Source organism: Gavia stellata, chromosome 2, assembly GCF_030936135.1.
Source record: "Gavia stellata isolate bGavSte3 chromosome 2, bGavSte3.hap2, whole genome shotgun sequence".
Classification (NCBI taxonomy): Eukaryota; Metazoa; Chordata; class Aves; order Gaviiformes; family Gaviidae; genus Gavia; species Gavia stellata.
The window spans coordinates 37,450,956-37,471,187 of NC_082595.1; the positions used below are offsets into that span (position 1 = coordinate 37,450,956).

Sequence of the window (20,232 nt, forward strand, 5' to 3'; positions counted from 1 at the left end):
CTAATGTGTTTTTATGACTTGTGTGCTTCGGTTTATTTTCTAGTTTGTGTTCTGCCGTGAATGTAAAGAAGAATACCATGAAGGGGAATGCAGCTCTTTCCTCAGCATGCAGGGAGCCGTGACCCAGAAGGTAGGGATCCCACAACTCATTACATCCTGATCATTATCCCTGGCCCAGCAAGAGCGAGATTTGTCAAATGGGTCCTAATTATAATCCTAAGTAAAAGCAATTATGTTCATGCTGAATTACTCTAGCCATCAGAGTTGCCAAATTGGCTTTGTGGTAGATTTTAGTCGCTCTGATTGATAGAGTAGCTGAGTTCTGTTAGGAACACACAGGGCTCTGCCATCAGTTGATAAAGAAAAGGCCTTCCCAATGGGCTTTTGGGGTTGTCTCTATTCAATGTGAACACTTTTGAAAAGCTTTCTGTAGTCTTGCTGCCTTTCAGCTTATTTTCAGTGCACCAGTCAGGAAATCATGTGGGTTTGGACTGAACAACAGGGGTTTTATACAGCCTGTGCATAAAATGCTGTTGATAATTTATGTTTTAGCTTAGAGAAATAAAAAATGGATTGCCTAGGCTGGAAGCTGTTAGATGATAATTATTCTAGGCTGCTCTATGATTTTGTAGCTATTGTAGCTATAGATCTGGACAGGAAACAGTTTTTCTCTCCTGGCATTTCTCTTTGTTTGAGATTCAAGTTTCCCTGCTCTCCATGGCAAATAAATCACAGTCTTTACAATTTAAAAAAAAAGAGAGAAAGTGCAAAGAACAGGAGCGATATCCCCTAAATATCTCACGGCTTGATGCCCAAGGTGCGCTCCTAGGAAGCAGAAAACTGATACTTGGATGTCTGGCATGTTTGATGCTGAGAGGGAACTCAAACCCTGAGCCCCTACACAGTCTGACATGGCAGATGCAGGATTGTGGGCCGGTGCTGACGGGGACTTGCATCCAGCGAGCTCTAAACAAGGCATGCCCAGCTCCTCTCAGTGGCTGCGGGCAGGCTTTGTCTGATGCTGGCTTTTGGGGCCTCTCACTCTTTGAACATAGAGACTTGGAGGGAGCTGGAGGCTTACTGGGAACCTTTATCATGTGCTACCATGAGAGAGTTCATTTGCCATACTTTGGAGAAACTGCACTAGGCTATGAACTGTGTAGAGATTCTTTTCTTTAACCCTTTTTAGTGAAGCTCTTCTAATTTATAAAAAGAATTAGCACTCGTTGAGACAGAATTAAACAGCCTGCATCCTAGTAGTCAGTCAGAGTATCTACCTCTGGTGCCCTGGAACATGTGTGCTGTTTTAAGACCCAAAATCCATCTATTTTCCCAGGCTCTAGTGATTTGTGATTCAGATGTGGCATTTTGTGTTTAGCAGTTATCAGCAAATTTTTATTCCACTAATTTGTGCAACCCCCTTTTTTGAAGCCGTATATATACAAGGAGTTTTGCAGCTTAACTACCCTCTATGAAAAACAATCTCCTTTTGTTTGCAGTAGCCTTAGAACAATCTTCCAGCTCACATTCACATTTATGTAAAATCAAAACACCTTCAACAGAGACTTTGAGAGATACTTAAAGTATCCAATAGCCTAGTAAAGTAAGAGACCAAGGCTCAATGTCTTACCTGAATTAAACAGAGCTAGAATTTGAATACATCGCAACATGAACAGTGAGCCCTATATCCATTAAGCTATTTATGCCTCGAGTTTTGCCTAGAGTACTGAAAGTCATCATGACACCTTACAAATGAGTTCAACAATGGTGGCTCTGCGGAAGTTAGTTAGAGTTTGTATAATTTCCATGCTCTAGGGCAGAGATGAAGATGTGCCAGGAAAAATCAGAATACCATAGGAAAAAGTGGTTTATTTTAAATATTTGCATATTACCTTAGCTTCTCCTGATGACAATGTGAGCACTTCATCCATCTGGTCCAGTATCTCAGCACATGAATTGCACTCAATTGGACCTGTTAACTTAGGAAAGTTGACTGCTTTTGCTGTTCCAGTGTAATATAAAGATTTCTGCTGTTCCTGACAAACTTCCTGTACTCTCAAAGAGCTGCTCCAGAATAGCTAAATGATAGTACCAGAATAACTCTTGCAACTATGCAAATCAGTTCCCCAGTATAGACAAGACCATAGACTACCCAAAATTCATTTAGACTCCAACTTAAACTGAAGTTAATGGACTTAGGTCAGCCTTCTTTCCTCTAACTAGGAGAGCTGCACTAATGAAACTTCTCCACAAGGTGGTGATGTGCCACTGAAGGAACGTTTTCCGTTTCTGTAACCAGGCGAGCAAAGTGAGAGGTAGCTAAAACAAAGCAAGCCCAGGTGCTGGTGAGGTGTTGGTTTCATCCGAATAGCATCACTACAAAGCTATCTAAAACAAAGCAAGCCCAGGTGCTGGTGAGGTGTTGGTTTCATCCGAATAGCATCACTACAAAGCTATCCTGCATACAGCACTCCCGTACAATACATACAAAACATTCGTGGGGCACGTATGGAAAGAAGTGCGTGTGGGACTGTTTTCATCTCTCTCTCACCGAGATGAATTTAAACATTTATCCACCTCTGCTTTCAGCCTTTTTGTTCTGTTTGGCCCTCCCCCCCCAGGTGCACAACCCTGTGTGTCAGAGTTAACTTGCTATTATTGTGCTGCTTGTTCAGGCAGTGAGGATTGCTTTATCTTTGACCATCATCTGTTTCAAGGTAGGAATAATACACTTCCAGGGTTGTCTTCAGCTCCTGCAGTTTGACTCCTGTCCAGATCCTTTCCATATCTTTTATTTTAGAAACAGATCTTACTCCCGCCGCTCAGATTTCAGGGTCAACCAGCCACCCTGCCACCAAACTGTTACTCTCTGGAACTGGTGCAGGATATGTGGTCTCAGGAAAATATTTTCTGTAAGAAAAATGCAGGTTTTACTTTAGCCTCTAGTGGCTACAGTAGTGAAAGGACCTTCCGTTGTCTTCACATTTCTGCAAACGCCTGCATGTCCCTGACATTCCCAGTGTGAGAGGAAACATTGCGGGCAGGTTTAGGCCTAAGTCAGCATGGTGGAGATGAAAACAGTGGAGCATGAGGAGTGTGCAAGAGCTGGAAGAAATGCCAAAGAGGAGTGTGTTGTGGAGGAACTGGGTAGCCAGAAGTTGATGGCAACAGAGAGAGCAGGAAGAGCTGTGGTGCTGCTCAAAGCAGCCCTCTAATGGCCTGTGTGCCAGGGTGCCGCACGGGCCATCTGCTCCCCGGGACTCCCCATGGGTCTGTCAGGGCAGGGCCTAGCACCTCCCCGGGGGGACAGGGTGGGCTGAGGCTGGGTCGGGATGTGGGCCTGCATGTGGGCCTGGCTCGGTGGGGCTCGTGGCCTGGCAGGGCAGGGCTGTGGGGTGCTAGAGACCGGCCCTGCGGCGGTGTTGCTGGGGCAGGGGCTGAGGGCCCCAGGGGCTGACATGGGGTCCTGGGCTGTGGGCGGGGGGGGGGTGATTCCCGGGGGACTGGGCTGGAACAGCATGGTCTGGTGGTAACCTCAGAGCCTGACACCAATTTGGGAAGCCTTGGAGGAGGAGATCGCTCAGGAAGAGAGGTAGGGACTTACACAGAGGCATTCAAGTGTCCATGAAAGCCAAGAGCTTTTAGAGATACAGTGGAAGCTGCAGAAAGAGGAGAAGGAAGAGAGAAGAAAGCGAGTAAGCCTGTGAGATGACATGGGACAACAAGGAAGGTCCAGGAAGCGGAAATGGTGGTGGTGAAAGGGGCCTGTGCTGGGCCAGATGTCAGAAGGAGTAAGGAGGAAGCCTGAGGTCAAGAGGGGAGAGTGAACCTGGTGGGACTGTGAAGGGAGGGAGGGCAGTGGGGAAGGGGGAAGGAGTCAGTTGGCAGCAGGAAGGAAGAGGGCAACCTCAGCTGCAGAGCACAAGAGGGACAAAGTGGGTGCCACGTGTGGTGCTTGAGGCTGTTCAGAATAAAGGGGTTTGAACCTTATAATGGTGGGAAGCTGGGGGGCATTGCTTGCTGTTTGGGGTAGAAAAGGCAAACTCAGCAGCAGGCATGCAGAGAGTAGCCTAGCTTTAAATACTGGAATATCACAGTCTTTCAGATCTATGCACAGATATTGCATGCTCCATTGGGATGGATAAAATGTCCTTTTTCTACTGCAACGTCCATTTTTAGCGCTGATAGGCCACTGAAAGCTCATCTTAAGCATTTACTGGTGCAGGGCTGATTATTTCCCATCTTAGTGTGTAAGTTACGTAATTTCAGAGAAAAAATGTATCTGTGGCAACTGCAGTTGACGAGCTTTCTTTTAAAACCATTGCAGCCTCTTCGAGCTGTTTGAAGTTTGGGATGAGAGAAGTAATCATATTTGATGGATTAAAAGTCACAGTATGCATGATGGAATCAATGACACAGTAAAGGTGACTCTGGCCAGATTTAGGTTTAGAAATAACCACATAGTCCCTGCTATGTATACCACAAAACCCAAGCTTCCTGGCTCCTTTTAACCTCACCCATAGACAGCTTATGCTGATGGGGAATCTAGCTGTAAACCAGCTTCCTCTGTAAGTCCCCAGCTTAAAATTAGCCTAGCTTTCCTAGCACAAAACTTTTCTAGACAGTTTGCTTTTTACCAGGATAAGTAATGCATCTTCTTGCTCACTAGCAACTGGACAATAAAATGTGACCACATATTAGATTTGAACATGTACAGAGTAGCTCCCAGGACTGTTTTGGTGCTGGGCATGTTGATAAGACACCTGCAAGGTAAACTGTAATAGCGATAGCAATGACACTGATGTAAAGGTGGTGCATATGTGAATAAGTGAATAGAATGTGGGGCACAAAGACATATGATATTTTGAAAAAAATGACACAAACTGGACGAAACCGGTTATAAAAAGGTATGGTTTAGAGATGGTTCTATGGACAAACTTTCCACAAGATGGTTTTAGCTGCTGATTATCTTGTCCTGCCAAGCCAATGAGTATATGACTATAAAAAGGTAACAGCTTTTTAGCAAGTTTGCTTTTTCAGAGGTTGCTGTGAATTTAGTAAAGAGAATAAATTAAACATCATGATAGATTTCTACAGTACAGCTGTACACAAATCCCTCCAATAACCTGCATTCAAAGGCTTGAACCTAAAAGAACATCTGATGTCTAATTTGTCATCCCACAAACCTGGTCTGGCAGTCCTGTAGGACCCAGACGTAAATCTAGTTCATCTCATTTGAACAAACTCCACTATTAACCCTAGGCCAGCAGCAGCTGTAAACCTAAGCCTAGATAAAATGTCCACTGTGGCTGAAAGTTTGCCCAGTGGTCTATTCTGCTCCACGCTCCCACCCAAGCTCCTTAAAAATCCTGTCAGGCCATATCTAGTCTTAGTCCAAGCCTTAATTCCAGCTAGTTCTAGCAACCCTGACCCTGCAAACCATGCAATCCAGCAAAAACCATCGCTAAACATACATCTGTAGCTGCTGGTGCAGCTAAAAATTGTTACCAATTTCTTGCACACAGGTTACAGAATAGGTTGTGTGAATTTCCACTATTTTATTACATTGAAAACCTCATTACCTGCTAAAGGTGTTCATTTCAGACCACGTTCATAGTATATGCAAAGTAAAAAAAAATCAAAGTCTTAGAAAGCTAATCAAAGAACTATTTTTAGTCCATTTACAGTAACACTAGGACTTATAGTTCAAATTATATATAGTTAAAATAATGGATATGCTACTTTCTGGTAACACCCATTTCTCTGGTGTTATGTTTAACCTTCCACTGCCTCTCTGAGTCCCAGGCTCAAGGGCTTTAGTCTGGGACAGGGGCTGGCATAATGAGTCCTTTGCCACAAGGAGCATGATGTCGATATTGGTGGGGGTTTTTTTCTGTATGATCTGCTTGGGGTCACTTTAATATCTTTGTTAACACACTCCTTCACTGGTCTGCAAGTCAACGTTGGATCCAAATTTACTATCTATGGTGTGTTTTACCTAAGTCAGTTATGGCTTTGTTCTCTTTGTTATCCCTAAGACCGTTTTTACCCAGCTCTCAAGGCTGCATTTGGGTAACTGACCACTGGAGAGTCGTTTATAGTGCCGGGGCCTCCCATATCATCCTGTGCGGGTGCTTTCAAAGCCTCTGTTATCAATCCATGCCTTTACTCCTCTGCATAGCATTTTATTGTAGAGTCAGAGACAGTTCATTCTGCCCATAATACCTATACTTGTCATTGCTGTCTATTAGTTACAACAATACATGTAACATTGTTAAACCATGCAATTATACACAATCATACAAAAACAAAAGCAATACAGGTAATAGTCACCTGGTGATTAGATGATTGCTGTCACTTGCTAAACCAAATCTCTAGACAGGCCAAGGCAAGTCCAGAGAAAGCCTGATGGGTCCTGAGGCCTGTGGCGCTGGGTTGGCACAAAGGCTGTGGCCTCTTACAAGAAACAGCAAGAGCATTTTACTAAGCCACAAAGCTACCTGTTCTAAACCTTCATCTACAATCTGTTTAGGTGTAAGTTTAGAGCTAGTCCTGTAAAACTTAACTTCAGTTCCACTCCAAACCTGTGGGATGCTGCCTGTCCCAGCTGTAGCCCTAGGCTGGAGGCCTTGCTCACCCAAATCTCAAAGACTATCCCCAAACCTGCCATCTTCAAATCAAACCTCAGCTATTTGTTATTTGCGTCCCAGACCTTACAGTACTCAGGTATCTGATGCAGGATGCAGACCTTAACTTTGCTTTTCTGCCACTGGCAGTATAAAACTTATCCAGAAGCTCTGTCAGCCCGGAAACCCATCAAACCAAACCAAAAGTAGTCCAGTGCCTCAGCTGAGTCGGTGCAAACCTCAGAGGTATAATTTCTTCCAGACCTGATCCTATTCATCAGTACATGCCACCTGGGCCCTGACTGCAACCCTAACCATAGTTTCAGGGCTCAGATGTAACTCAGTCATGAGCTCTCAGGCGAACGATCAGCTCTGAAGCAGACCCATTTGCTCACTTCCCAGAAATGCTTTTTGTGGTGCAGGTGTGGCACAAAAACACACCTGCGTGTGCACACACATCCAGGAAAGCCTGTCACATCACCTGGCACCCTGCTGAAGTCTTCTGTAATGTAGTTGCTGGAAAGGCTCCCAGCTCACTTGGGCTGCAGGTGAGCCTCCAGCCCATCTTCTCCTCCCATTGCCTCATGTATGCAAATCTCGAAGTTGCCGGTAGGTGGTATAAAATATGCAGACATTGCTTGCCAGGCCGCCTTTCCCATCCACTGAAAAACATCTGTCCAATCTCATAAGCTATTTTGCCTGTAGATTCCCAGCAAGCATGTAGAGTTGTGAAGCCTGGTCTCTATGCAGGTGGTGGTTTGCTGTAATTACACAGCAGAACATACTGGCCCACTGTGAGCACAAGATATTTCAGAATTTGATTTCAATGTGGGATTCCCAAATAAAGATGCTTTCAAAATATCCTTAGCTGAATTATTATAATGCTAAGATATGAAATATTTAGCTAACGCTTCATGAAAATCAGGCTTGTTGTAATGTATTTCTTACAATATTGTGGAATTGAAAAACTATGCAATGTGCGTACTAAATTGTAATAGAAAGACATAATGCTGACAAAATTATGGAATTGCATATATCTCCTGACTTACTATACGAAGGAAGTAGCAAGCTCCTTTTTCGTTTGAACCTTCAGTGAAGAGTGAGTTGTTAGGGAAAACATATATATTATATTGGACTCCATAGTTACGTGACCTTCTGAATCAGTTCTTGGTTATCAGCGTTATGTGTTTATGTTCTAAATATTGCAAATACCACTTTCAGAATTGTTCCTTCACTATTTCAGCAAAATTTCCTTACTGCTTTTAGAACAGTGGAAAAAAGAAGGTGAGGTATTTGAAATGGTGTGCTACAGGCAAGACTTAAAATGAGAAATGCGCAGCATTTCTATGTAAGCTTCTTTCTCTACTCGAAAGACAGGGAAAATTAATCAAAATGCTAAATAGTAAATGCTGACCACAAAAATCATGAATTATTTCACTGCATTTTAGTGAAAGAAAAAGCTACTGAGGAGTTTCATCATACATAACGTCTTTCAATGAGTCCTGACTCACAGTATGAAATGTAGAACATCTATTATTAGACCATTGATTTTTTTTCCATCAGATAAATTTTAAAAGTTAAATAAAACATGGCTGTACAAAAAAATGGTACACCTAGCTTGATTTCTAAAGTATCTTAAACAATTGGAAAAGAAACTGAAGCTCAAGGGTTTAGAGGCTGGTGTATTCACAATGTCAAGCACAGGACATTCAACCCACGGGTGCCTAATTAAAGGAGCATGAAAAATAACTATAACCAGGAAATGTCCTGTAAAATTAATCCCTATGTTATAAATAAAGATGCACCGGAAGAAATCTGAGAATAGGTCTTAACTTTCTGTCTAATGAGAAATAGATAGGAACTATACAGAGAGAATTTTAGCTTTCCTATTTTGGGCAGCAATAAAATAAAAAGAGGCTGCTTTTGTTTATGAGGTTAAGCTGACAGTCATTTGCAGCTGTGTCGCCGCTTATGGGAGAAGGCATGTTCTTTATTCCACTCGTGGAAAACAGTTCTACAAGAATGATCCATATTAGATTAGATTTTCTGCTTTAGAGCATTGTAAATTCAGTATTCACCAGCTACCTGAATTTAATTCATGCTGATATGAATGGCCTCAACATGCAGAGTGAGAACCTTGATGTGCAGTGTCACCAAAACAGAGCTCTCTGATTTTATTTAGTGAAAGTCTCTTTCATCTTGTATCAGACACAATACCCTGTGTATATCACTTTGATTTTAACTCGTTGCTGTCATCACAAAGCAGCTGTTTTTTTACAGCAGAACAGCAGAATTCCCTAGGCACACCAGACAAATTGGCTTATACAAAGCTGTTTCATGTGAGTTTAACTGGATCAGTGTGGTACTGACACCTCTATTTTTCCAGTGCATGAAACATATCCCCATTGATGGATATCTTTCTGTTCCACATCTATAGCCATTTTTTAGTGTTTTGATTAGCCAAAATCTTTCTCTGGGCTAGAGCACTGGTCCCATAGCTATGTCCAGCTCTCTTTTTGAGATTTTGACTCTTCAGTGACTCAAACAGGGGATTTTTTTTCAAAGGTTCTCTAGCCTATCTAGTGCCCTAGACAGATGCTATTTTTTCCCCCACAATTGAACTAAGAGACAGCACTACACACCACAGGAGATTAATTCGTGTGAACATGTTCATAGGACAGTCCAGAAGAAGTTGAGAAAACAAAAGAAATTTAAGTTGAACTGTCACCACCTCTTGTAAATCAGGCTTCAACAGATGAGGCTGCTTTTGCTTAGAGCTCTAGCCCAAAATAATTAGTGGGCTGTGTTAATCTAAATGTTATGGTGGGTTGAATATTCCATTGTGTACAATGAATTATTCTTTGTCTTCCTTTCAAACCCTTTCAAATATCCATAGTTGTTCTCACATTCGTGCTAGAAAATGAGTAATACTTTCTGTTTTGAGACATCTAAGCATTTTTAAAATGCTGTATTTCACAGTCATAATTTTACATATTTCTATTTATTGAAAAAAAAAATCTTATTTTTCCAATGAAAATTAACTTAAAACTAAGCATTTCTAATCAAAAGGAAAGGTATTTCTGATGTAAAGGAAGCTGCACTAGGATACATTTTTTATGCATGACCAGCTTATCTGCTTATCAGAAAGGAACTGAGCACCAACAGCAAACAAGCAGGAGCCCAGAAATTATATTCACTAAAGCTAAGCACAACATAACGTTAACAGCTTCATATTCTATTCTGAATCAAGGGTCTTCAGTTTTCAGATGCTGTCTATGCTAGGCAAAATAAGCAAGATCATAAAAGAAGTTTGCTTACATAAGACAGTATGTAATGAGGTGGATGTTGGGATTTAACATTATATATCTAATACTGCCAGTATTTTGAACAAGAAGTTGTGCCATACATGTTTTTAATCTGGATGGTACTGCTTTCTTGCTGACTGTGAACACATACTTCGTTTACTTTATGTAGTTCTACCAACAAGTCGATGTGTGCCCTATTACCTGAATGAGATTCTGCTTTAAGAAGGACACTTCATTTCTCTTTCAAGATGCTTTCTGCCTCTGTAGGACTTTTTCCCGTACTGCCTGATATTGATTAACTGCATAAAAAGCTTTCCATGCACATGTTCTTGTATTGCTGTATGGTGCTCAGCAGTCTCTGGTCTCTTTACCCCTGTTAACTCAGCATGGAAACAGAATAGAAGTAAATCTGCGTTCTTCATTGTGACCCAGTGATAACAAGACAGACTTTTCCCTGTATCTCACTAAGGGAATATTGCAGAGGGGATGTTGAAAAATGCTTGCAACAGCTCTTACTGTAGCTTCCTGTTATTTATGAGTATTCATTCCTGGTCATAATGTGCAGTACAGTTGAGAATCAAAAAAATTATTCATAAAGTGTCATGGATGCATTCTAGTAGCTTTTCACTAGTGCTGGGACAAATATTTTGTAATAATTAGGGAACTAGAGCATAATGTGTGGCATCAGCATCACAAGTGATGAAAGTCTCCTGTCCTCAGCAAACTGGCATGTGATGCACACCTGGAGCATCTCTGAACTTCCTATCCAAGACCAGGAAGGCCAAATAAAGTGAGAACAACCTCTGCTTGATAGACCTACTCTATTACCTAGGCCATTGTCAAGAAGATTAGGTTTGCTAGCTTAGGATGAAAGAAGGTGATTTAAATAGATACTGGTAATGGAGAACTGCCATACACCTTTCCTTTATTGTTTGAGGAAAAAATGCAGATAAATATATGTGTGCTTGCAGTCATTGTATGTGGAGCACTAAGTAAAGCACATGAACACTGGAGGCTCATAGATCAGTATGGTGTGATTTCTTTACTGAATCAGAGGGACTCCATCACTGTATCATTTCTCTACATTTGCTTCCTACAGCAGGAAGTTTTTACCTTAGCGTTCAGCAAGACTGGGCATAGGAGAGATGCTTCAGCTCTAATGGCCTGAAAATATCGTGCTGCTGCTTCTATTTCATGCTAGAATTTTTGCAATGAAAAATATTAATGTAATAATTCACAGAATCATTAAGATTGGAAAAGACCTGTAGGATCATCAAGTCCAACCATCAACCCAACACCACCATGCCCACTAAACCATGTCCCACAATGCCTCGTCCACACGTTCCTTGAACACCTCCAGGGATGGTGACTCCACACCACCTCCCTGGGCAGCCTGTTCCAATGCTTCACCACTCTCTCAGTAAAGAAATTTTTCCTAATATCCAGCCTGAACCTCCCCTGGCGCAACCTGAGGCCATTTCCTCTTGTCCTGTCGCTAGTTGCTTGGGAGAAGAGACCAACACCCACCTCTCTGCAACCCCCTTTCAGGTAATTGTAGAGAGCGATAAGGTCTCCCCTCAGCCTCCTCTTCTCCAGGCTAAACAACCCCAGCTCCCTCAGCCGCTCCTCATAAGACTTGTGCTCCAGACCCCTCACCAGCTTCGTCGCCCTTCTCTGGACACACTCCAGCACCTCAATGTCCTTCTTGTAGTGAGGGGCCCAAAACTGAACACAGGATTCGAGGTGCGGCCTCACCAGCGCCGAGTACAGGGGGACAATCACCTCCCTACTCCTGCTGGCCACACTATTTCTGATACAGGCCAGGATGCCGTTGGCCTTCTTGGCCACCTGGGCACACTGCTGGCTCATCTTCAGCCGGCTGTCAACCAGCACCCTCAGATCCTTTTCCGCCAGGCAGCTTTCCAGCCACTCGTCCCCAAGCCTGTAGCGTTACATGGGGTTGTTGTGACCAAAGTGCAGGACCCGGCACTTGGCCTTGTTGAACCACATATGATTGGCCTCAGCCCATCGATCCAGCCTGTCCAGATCCCTCTGCAGAGCCTTCCTACCCTCGAGCAGATCAATACTCACTCCATTTTCAGCAAATTGTTCTTTCTTGGTGAATTGCGTATGTGCGGTTTGTAGTTATTTATTTTAGTTATTCCTAAGCTCTCCCAAGTTTCTATTTGTTTTCAGAACTAAGATCAAATATCTTTATACAAATCAAATTAGCAATTTGGCACGTGAAATATTGCTTCAGTTTCATTTGCCATTAGGGGACAACAAAGACATGAAGATGGGGAAAAAGTATCTTCCCAAGTACTGAACCACACAGTTTGGATTTGGACTGTGAGCCACTGTGAAGCTCTTCTGGGTTGACTACAAAAATTAAAAATACATCTGGTCTTCTCATGTAGCTATTATTCTTAAAAGAATAGCAATGTTTTGTCATTGCTATAGTGATTTTCATCTTGAATTGTCTTTAACAATGTTAAGTAATTAATTCCCGTTACAACCAGATGAAATTAATATAATCTTCCTTCTGTCACTGGGCAAACTGAGGCCCAGGTCTAGTGCTCCTCACTCTCCCCATCTGGTGTTCAGGCCTCTCTGAGTTAGCTCAGATTGCTTGCTAAAGTCATCTTTCCTTAAAGATAAGGTATTGTAAGATCGATACCAGATTATGTTCTTTGCTATTAGCCTGAGCAGCTTTTTCTATTTCCCAGAACTTACGAAGGTACCATTGTATAGAGGTCATCCTTTTGCCGAATTGCTGAATAATCCAGCAGGGTGCAGGGCCCAGTTCCCTCTCCAGAAGCAGAGAGCTGAAAGCAAAAGTCACTTCTAGGATACAGCTGAGGAGACTTTGTTCACTTTTGTCACCTCTACATCAAAAATACTGGCAAATGGGAGAATATTAAGTGAGGAGCAACAAAAGGGGTTAAAGAGCTGAGGAGACTGATGTAGGTAGTAAAATAAAAGAAATAATACCATAAACACAGTTTTGAGGTTTCCTGATTAAAAAAGCCTGTTTGTTTTTTTTTTTAAGATGCATGTTGCAGTGGCCACCAGATGAGATGGAAACAAATTTCTGCAGATGTTGCTCTTTGTTATTCCATTTTAACTCAGGTGACTTCAGCCAAGAAATACAATCGAGGTCTTACTCATTGACACTGCAACAACTCACAGGCTTTATCAGTAGTAGCTGAGCAGGAATCAAGAGGAGTTGTGTGGCATGTTTAAAAGTTGGGCCAATTTCCTTTTTCTGTCTTATTAGAAATAAATATATAAAAAAATTATCCCTGTAAATAAATATTAAAAGTCTCTCCACATAACAGCCTACAAGTATTTAGAAGGTGTACACAAAGAAGTTATGGGAATTTTTACAAACAATATAATTTAGTTTAAGCGCATAATTTTTCCACATGCTTCAAAAAAAACACATTATGAATAGAGAGAGCAGAACTTCAAGGCTGGAACCTACATACATTGTTTACAGCTACTATTCACATAGTTGCCAACCTTTTGTGATAGAAATGACCCAAGACACTGCCACCTCTTTTGTCCTTGTACTATCATTTTAGGTAGGTAATTGCCAAGTAGGACACTTGTGTAGATTATGTAATTTTATCCCAGTCATAAATAGGACAAACACAGGAGTCCCTTTTAAAACACTCTTCATGATGACTTTTTCCATCTGTGTCGCTAGTTGCTTTCATTGTTCACTGGGGTTTTTTTTTTTTACTTTTTCTCCAAAATTTTTGTGTTTCTTCTTTGTGCCTCTTAAGGCCTCTTAAATTTCTATAGATTTATGTTTGAATGAAATCTAGACTTCCAAAAGCAAAGGAGTGCACTTTATTATGAAAAACAGTTTCCTTCCAGGGACCCCACCATTCTGCATTATCAAGTGTTGCATTGCCTTGGTGGTTTTGCTTTTCTTGCAAGCAGGGTTTTAATCCCTGAAGCAGAATCAAACCTACGGTGTCTAACATGTCATGTCTCAGCTGGGTTCATCTGATTCCTGCTTTGCCTTGCCTTTTGCTTTACCTGTCTTGTGCATTTGCAGCACAGCTTGATGCCCCCTGTGTCCTCCTGCCAGGGCTTTGCCTGCCACTTGGGGCAGAGAGGAATGGGGAGAACGCAGCCTGTGCTGCAGCTGGATGTAGGAAGGACCCCCAGGATGGGCACACACTCCAGCTGCTGCAGCTCTCCCCGCCATCCCACAGCCCAGGATCTAACCCAATACGCGCGTTGTGCACACTGGGAGAAAATAAGTTTACGTTTTGAAGCAAAAATTCTGCATTCCTCACAAAGTCCAGCCTTCCTGTCCTTGCAGTCACTCTTGTCTGTTTCTCACAGGTAAATAGTTACCAATTCAGTGTAGACACCGTGCCCCAGCGCAACCTTTCAGTATTGTGCCCACAGCTGTTTTTTCTCTCTCTTTGCAGGGATACATAGTTGATGAACGTGCAGCCATGCAAGCTCGATGGGAAGAGGCATCTAGAGAAACAATCAAGAAGACAACCAAGCCATGCCCCAGCTGCAATATTCCAGTAGAAAAAAATGGTAAATTTATTAGCTATCTCGTATTTAACTGTCTTTTAAAATTCATTTTACAATATAAATGTATGAACGTGCATGCGTACATATGCACACTATTATTCCAAGAGAGGGAGAGCACACAGAGCTTGAATCTTCCCTCTGTCACTTTATCTAAATTATCTAAATCTAAATCACTTAGTTCTAAAGCCACTTAATTAAGCCTCAGAAAATGCCCGGCTATTTTATAGATGGGGAAAATGAGGCATAGAGAGACACTGGATGTAGAGTTCATATGACTTCAGTCTGCTAGTTGTCTAGATTTTCCATTGTCACTGGAAAAAATAGACATTTGTAGGGCAGAACTCATCTTATGCTGAAACAGAACATGTGTCTAATGTAGGCCAGAAGAATCACACCTAGAAGTGGGGTACGGAGAATTAGTCCTGCTGTAGATGTCTACACAGTATATAGCTGAATTTAGAGGAGGTGAATCTCAGCCCAGTGACATGTCCACAGTAGAAGAGCGAGTCAGAGGAAGAAACATGAGTCCTGACAAACTGGTTGCACTAACCAATGCTTACCATGTAGGAAGAAAAGTAATCTACTGGCACTGGGGTGGTAAAATGGGGAACAGGGACAGCAAATAGGCTATACCCTATAGGTTCATGCTGTTCCAAGATTTAAATGTATTTATGTTAACTAATCAAGATATATTCAAATTCTTGTCTAAATATTATACAAATGTTAAGTATAGAGGATACTTCTCAGTTTTGCGGCATCACTTATTCAAATGGGACTCTGAAAACGCCAAATCAGACACTGAAAACTGCAAGGAGAGTACACTTCAAGCAGTGATACTACAGAAATATTACTGAGGAAGAAATAGGACAAAATCCTGAAATCTGGGGTTTCATGAAAGAAAAGAAGGCAGTTGGCAGATGGAAAGTGGGAGACTTCTTCAAGCACAAAAAACAGAAGGAAAGAAGGCATGAATTCAAGAGTGGGAAGGTGAGACAAGATTTGACAAAGTGTAGAGAGCAAGGTGGGCAGCAGAAAAGAGGTAACAGAGGGGTAGGTCAAAAAATTATTTACCAACTTGTAAAACAGGCTGGAAACCAAAAGTTTGAACTGGATTAGAAATAGACAAATAATAATCATAACTATTCATACTTAACAGTTTGTGCATAGCCAAATAAAAGAAAAACTTCTGGTCAGGCAGGAAGCAGTGCTAGGACCTTTACTTTCTCTTAGACTCTGCAACGAAATCTTTAAATTACAGACAGTTGTCACTTGTCACAAACAGGATATCCCTCTTTGACACCATGACATAATTTACACAACTCCCACTAATGTTTAGGGAAGTTGCTTGTAAAAATCGCCAATGTATCAAAAAGGAAATAAAGGCCATTATACTCTTTATCCTCGAAAGAAAATATTTACTGAAAATGGATAATAAGCAGGAAAAGACCTTTCCTTGCTTATAGCCTGACCCATATCAGAGCAGTGCCTTGTAATGCAAAATGCCAAAGCCACAGCAGCAGGCTAGAAATGTTTCAACATACTGAAACTGGCTGATTGTGCTGCCATTCAGAGGGACCTCGACAGGCTGGGAAATGGGCTGAGAGAAACCTCACGAAGTTCAACAATGGGAAAAGCACTGGTACCGTTTGGGGGCCAACTGGATGGAAAGGACCTGAGTGTCCTTGTGGAATGCAAGTTGGACATGAGCCAGCAACGTGTCCTTGCAGTAAAGGTGGCCAACAGCATACTGGGCTGCATTAGGCAAAGCATTGCCAGCAGACCGAGGGAGGTGATCCTTCCCCTCTGCTCAGCACTGGTGAGACACATCCAGAGTGGTGGGTCCAGTTCTGGGCTCCCCTGTACGAGAGAGACATGGACTGGAGCAAGTCCAATGAAGAGCTACAAAGATGATAAAAGGATTGGACAAATAAATACCTGATGAGGGGAGCAAAGAAGACAGAGACAAACTCTTCTCAGTGGTGCCCACTGAAAGGACAGAAGGCAATGGGCACAAATTGTAGCACAGGAAATTCCATTTAAACTAAGAAAATGCTTTTTACCATGTGGGTGGTTGAAGACTGGAACAGGTTGCCCAGAAAGAGTCTCCATTCTAGGATACATTCAAAACCCAACTGGACACAACCTGGAGCACCCTACTTCAGTTGACCCTGCTTTGAGCAGTGGGGGGTTGAACTGGATGATCTCTAAAGGTACCTTCCCACCTCAGTGATTCTGTGAATTAAGGCGTGAAGCTTAGAAAGTGCAATGTTTGCTTTCTTCTCTGGTTATGGGTACTGGACATGCCGGCTTCTAGGCTGACGTTAGTGAACTGAAAGGAGCACTTCACTTCTGCCTTAGTACAGCTGATGTCAAGAGCCCGACGACTGTACACTGAGGTCTGCCAACAGTCCTCATTTGGGAGAAGTACACTGACTACACACAAGAGGCTAATTCTGCCTTCCCTCCCCAAACGCTTCTGTGGACTCTGTCTTTTACAAGGGACAGTGACAATGCCGATAACTTTTCTATAATAGCCTGTATTTCTCTATGTCAGTAACTTTTCTATAATAGCCTGTATAGCTATAGGCATTGTAGAATACTTCTATATGCCAATAACTTTTCTGTAATAGCCAAAATGAAAGAGTGAAACACTTTCCCACAGCTCAATTCCCAGTCTGAGTGAGTTTTAACACACATCCACATCTCTCAGAGGACTGCTGTACTCACAAAGCTGTAGGCCACGTTGCTTGAGGCACTCTCTACTCTGACTGCTGATCTCAGCTGCCATGCAGCAGAGAATAACGTGATTTATGTAGCTTAGCAGGTAGAGTACATGTTTGACAGAGGGTGCCTATTGGGGTTTGGGTCCTTCGCCAAGATTGAGAGCATTTTACCCAGTGATGGCTTAATATGAATTGTAACAGAGGAGTGGATCTAAACCTTAAGTAAAGTGTAACATGGAGGCTGGTCGTTGGTATGCTTACATTTAAATAAAATATAAAAATGTCTGGTAAATTGCATCTCTTACACAGAGATATAATCTGAGAAATAGACCTTGCCATCACAGCTAGTTTTCTTTCTCTGTCAGATGAAGCAGACAGGCCTATTTTAACAAACCAGTTCTTGTGTCTCCTGCTGTTTTTACCGAGAATCATTCTGGAGTGGCATTTATAGAAGAGGTGGTGTAAGGGTAGCAGGTCGTACAGTAGGGAATACACACTCCCTGTACATCCTGTCACCATCCAGAATCAAACCAAGATGACATTTCAGCATTTCTTCATTTTGGATGCTTTTCTTCCAGTTTGAATTATACAAGAGATTTCTTTGTGTGGTAACATAATCTCCATTTGAAGTGTATTTCTGTAATGACCTTTGACAACGTTAATGTTTTATATATTACAAAAAAAACATTTTATCAAGGTTGTGAGCAGAGAGATTAAAGCTGCTCTCACAGTATGGGAAGTAAGAAACCCAACACACAGGAAACACTGATGCAATCAAAAGGCTGCTTCAGATACTAAGAAGGTCAAATCAACTTAAATTACTAATGTCATTTTGATATAATCAGCAGCCAGCCACCAAAGTCTGTGTCTCCTGATTTATTCTCTTTGCAAATCTCTCAGTTGTTGAATCCAAATTCAAAAGAGAATTGAATTTTATTCAACTTCTGGCTCACAGCAGGAGTAGGGTAGCGTATCCTTGAGCAGACACCTCCATGATTGCTTTGAGAGGCCACAGACTGCACTTCCCACTCCTGCAGCCCCCCAGGTGAGACCAGTACATTCCACCCCAATAAGAGGGGGAGTAGCAGGTTTTAGAAAGCCCAGGAAAAGTAGTCTTCAGGTTGTTCTTTTCTTTTATTAAATAATCTATTTGGTTAGTAAATGAACACCTAAGAAAGTTGATTTTAAAACTGCTAATTGTTGATTAACATCTCTAAGTGTTTGCCAAGTACCAAGGCCATTCTGTTGCTATTTTGCAGGTGGCTGCATGCACATGAAATGTCCTCGCCCTCAGTGCAGATTTGAGTGGTGCTGGAACTGTGGCCTGGAGTGGAACAGAACCTGCATGGGAGATCACTGGTTTGACTAGTGGTGCTGAGGCTAGCCCGCCTTGCTGCTAAAGTTTGCTTTCATCAGGGCCAAATTCTGAACTCCTTGCTTAAACAAAACTCCCAGTGGTTTCAGGCCCACGGAGTTCCGAAGTTGGCCTGGTTTGCTGGTTTTTGCTTTCTTGTTTTTGCAATCGTACCAAAATCACATTGAAGTTATGCCAAGGTTTTTAAATCCACTAAGTAAAAACAGAAACTGTTTTAATTGCTCATCGTGGTACAAAGAGGGGTAAATTACACCTTTCTGAACTTGCGCAGTCTGTCAGCATGGAGAGCAGACAGGGTTACCATGAGGAACTTTGCTTGACATTTATAGTCAGGAACCCGTAACTCTTGCAAGAGAGAGCAGCCTGCATATGTGTGTGTGGTGCGTGAGCATCAGGTGGGGTGGAGGATGTTCCCTGCTTCAGCTGCTTTTTCTTTGACCACCCCTTTGCTCATTCAGCACAATTTTTGATTGTGAGGCAGTATTTCTTAACAGTTTTTTTGGCAGAGGGAAGACTGTGGCTCCTCAGTGTTTTCTCAGGGTTCCTTCCTAACAGACTTTCTGTAGGGGTCTTGCTTTCAAACCAAATCCTCATAGAAACATCCAGTTTTATGCCATATTTGAGCTTGTGTATGTGAAACATACAATGCAAAACCTGCCTATGTACTCATTATAGACTTTGTTACCATTGGAAGATTAGCTAAGGATGCAGTTTCAGCTCTAACTGTGACTGCTGTCGCAGTGGTGACTGGATCTGATTAAGTGTTGTGCAAGCTAAACTCACAGGGCTTCGTTTTTCTTGTGCTTACAGCAATGCTTTGGACATGGCAAGGGGAGGCAGGAGGAGACTTCTCAGGGGTTTTCTCTATCATCATTCTCCTAAATTTAATTAGAATATGGGTATATTTCTGAAAATACATTCACAGATCAAACAGTGTGGGACAGAGGGACATCTTTCATTTTACAGTGTTAAACACAGTAAGTAAAGCTTACTAGCATTTCCAAGCCTGAATAATCTTACTGTTTGGTGTGCTTTGCATTGCTGTCTTATTCTGAAATGAAATGGGTACTGTCAACATCCAACATGCCATGTAAGGATTTGCACAGTTCAGTTTTGGAAAAAAACGCACAATAAATAAAGTGGTCAAAATTTTAAACTTTCTTTATTTCTTTCTTCATTTGAATACAAAGTAAGTGAGTATAAAGATGTTGAGTGGGTCATGCATTTCCTTGACTGATTCAAACTCACAGCTGAGAGGCTAGCCCTTTGATTAAAATATACTATTAGCACAAAATAAATTCCAGGGCCATGGACTTCTTGTATCAAGGCTGAATTAATATTCTGTATGGCATGACTGAAGAGTCCTGAAAATACAGGTGTGCCCTGTATCAGTCAGTGCGGAGCAAGAAGCCTGAGGTGTAAAGAAAACCCAAGCTCACTACAAAAATGCCCAGTTACTAAAAGCAGTGGAGTATTCATCTGTCTCAGCTGGAAGTGACATTAAAAGTCTGAGGAAACAAAAGGATGAAGGGATGAGGTACCAAAAATGACAGAGTGAACTGGTAGAATTAGGACAATGAGAGAGAAAGGAAGAGGTAAAGATAGGACAACGGCCATTTCTTAAAGGCTGTTTTTGGCAC

At 42.0% G+C, this 20,232-nt stretch overlaps 1 protein-coding gene across 1 annotated transcript in view; it reads left to right on the forward strand.

The window, feature by feature from the left end:
* PRKN (parkin RBR E3 ubiquitin protein ligase) overlaps positions 1 to 19,742 on the forward strand; it is a 686,369-nt gene extending 666,627 nt beyond the window's left edge. Inside the window, exons 12-14 of the mRNA XM_059828079.1 lie at positions 44 to 130; positions 14,380 to 14,497; positions 18,477 to 19,742. Of these exons, the coding sequence (XP_059684062.1) occupies positions 44 to 130; positions 14,380 to 14,497; positions 18,477 to 18,586 (315 nt within the window). The 3' untranslated portion in view covers positions 18,587 to 19,742. The remainder of the gene's footprint in view (positions 1 to 43; positions 131 to 14,379; positions 14,498 to 18,476) is intronic.
* Positions 19,743 to 20,232: the final 490 nt, after the last annotated feature.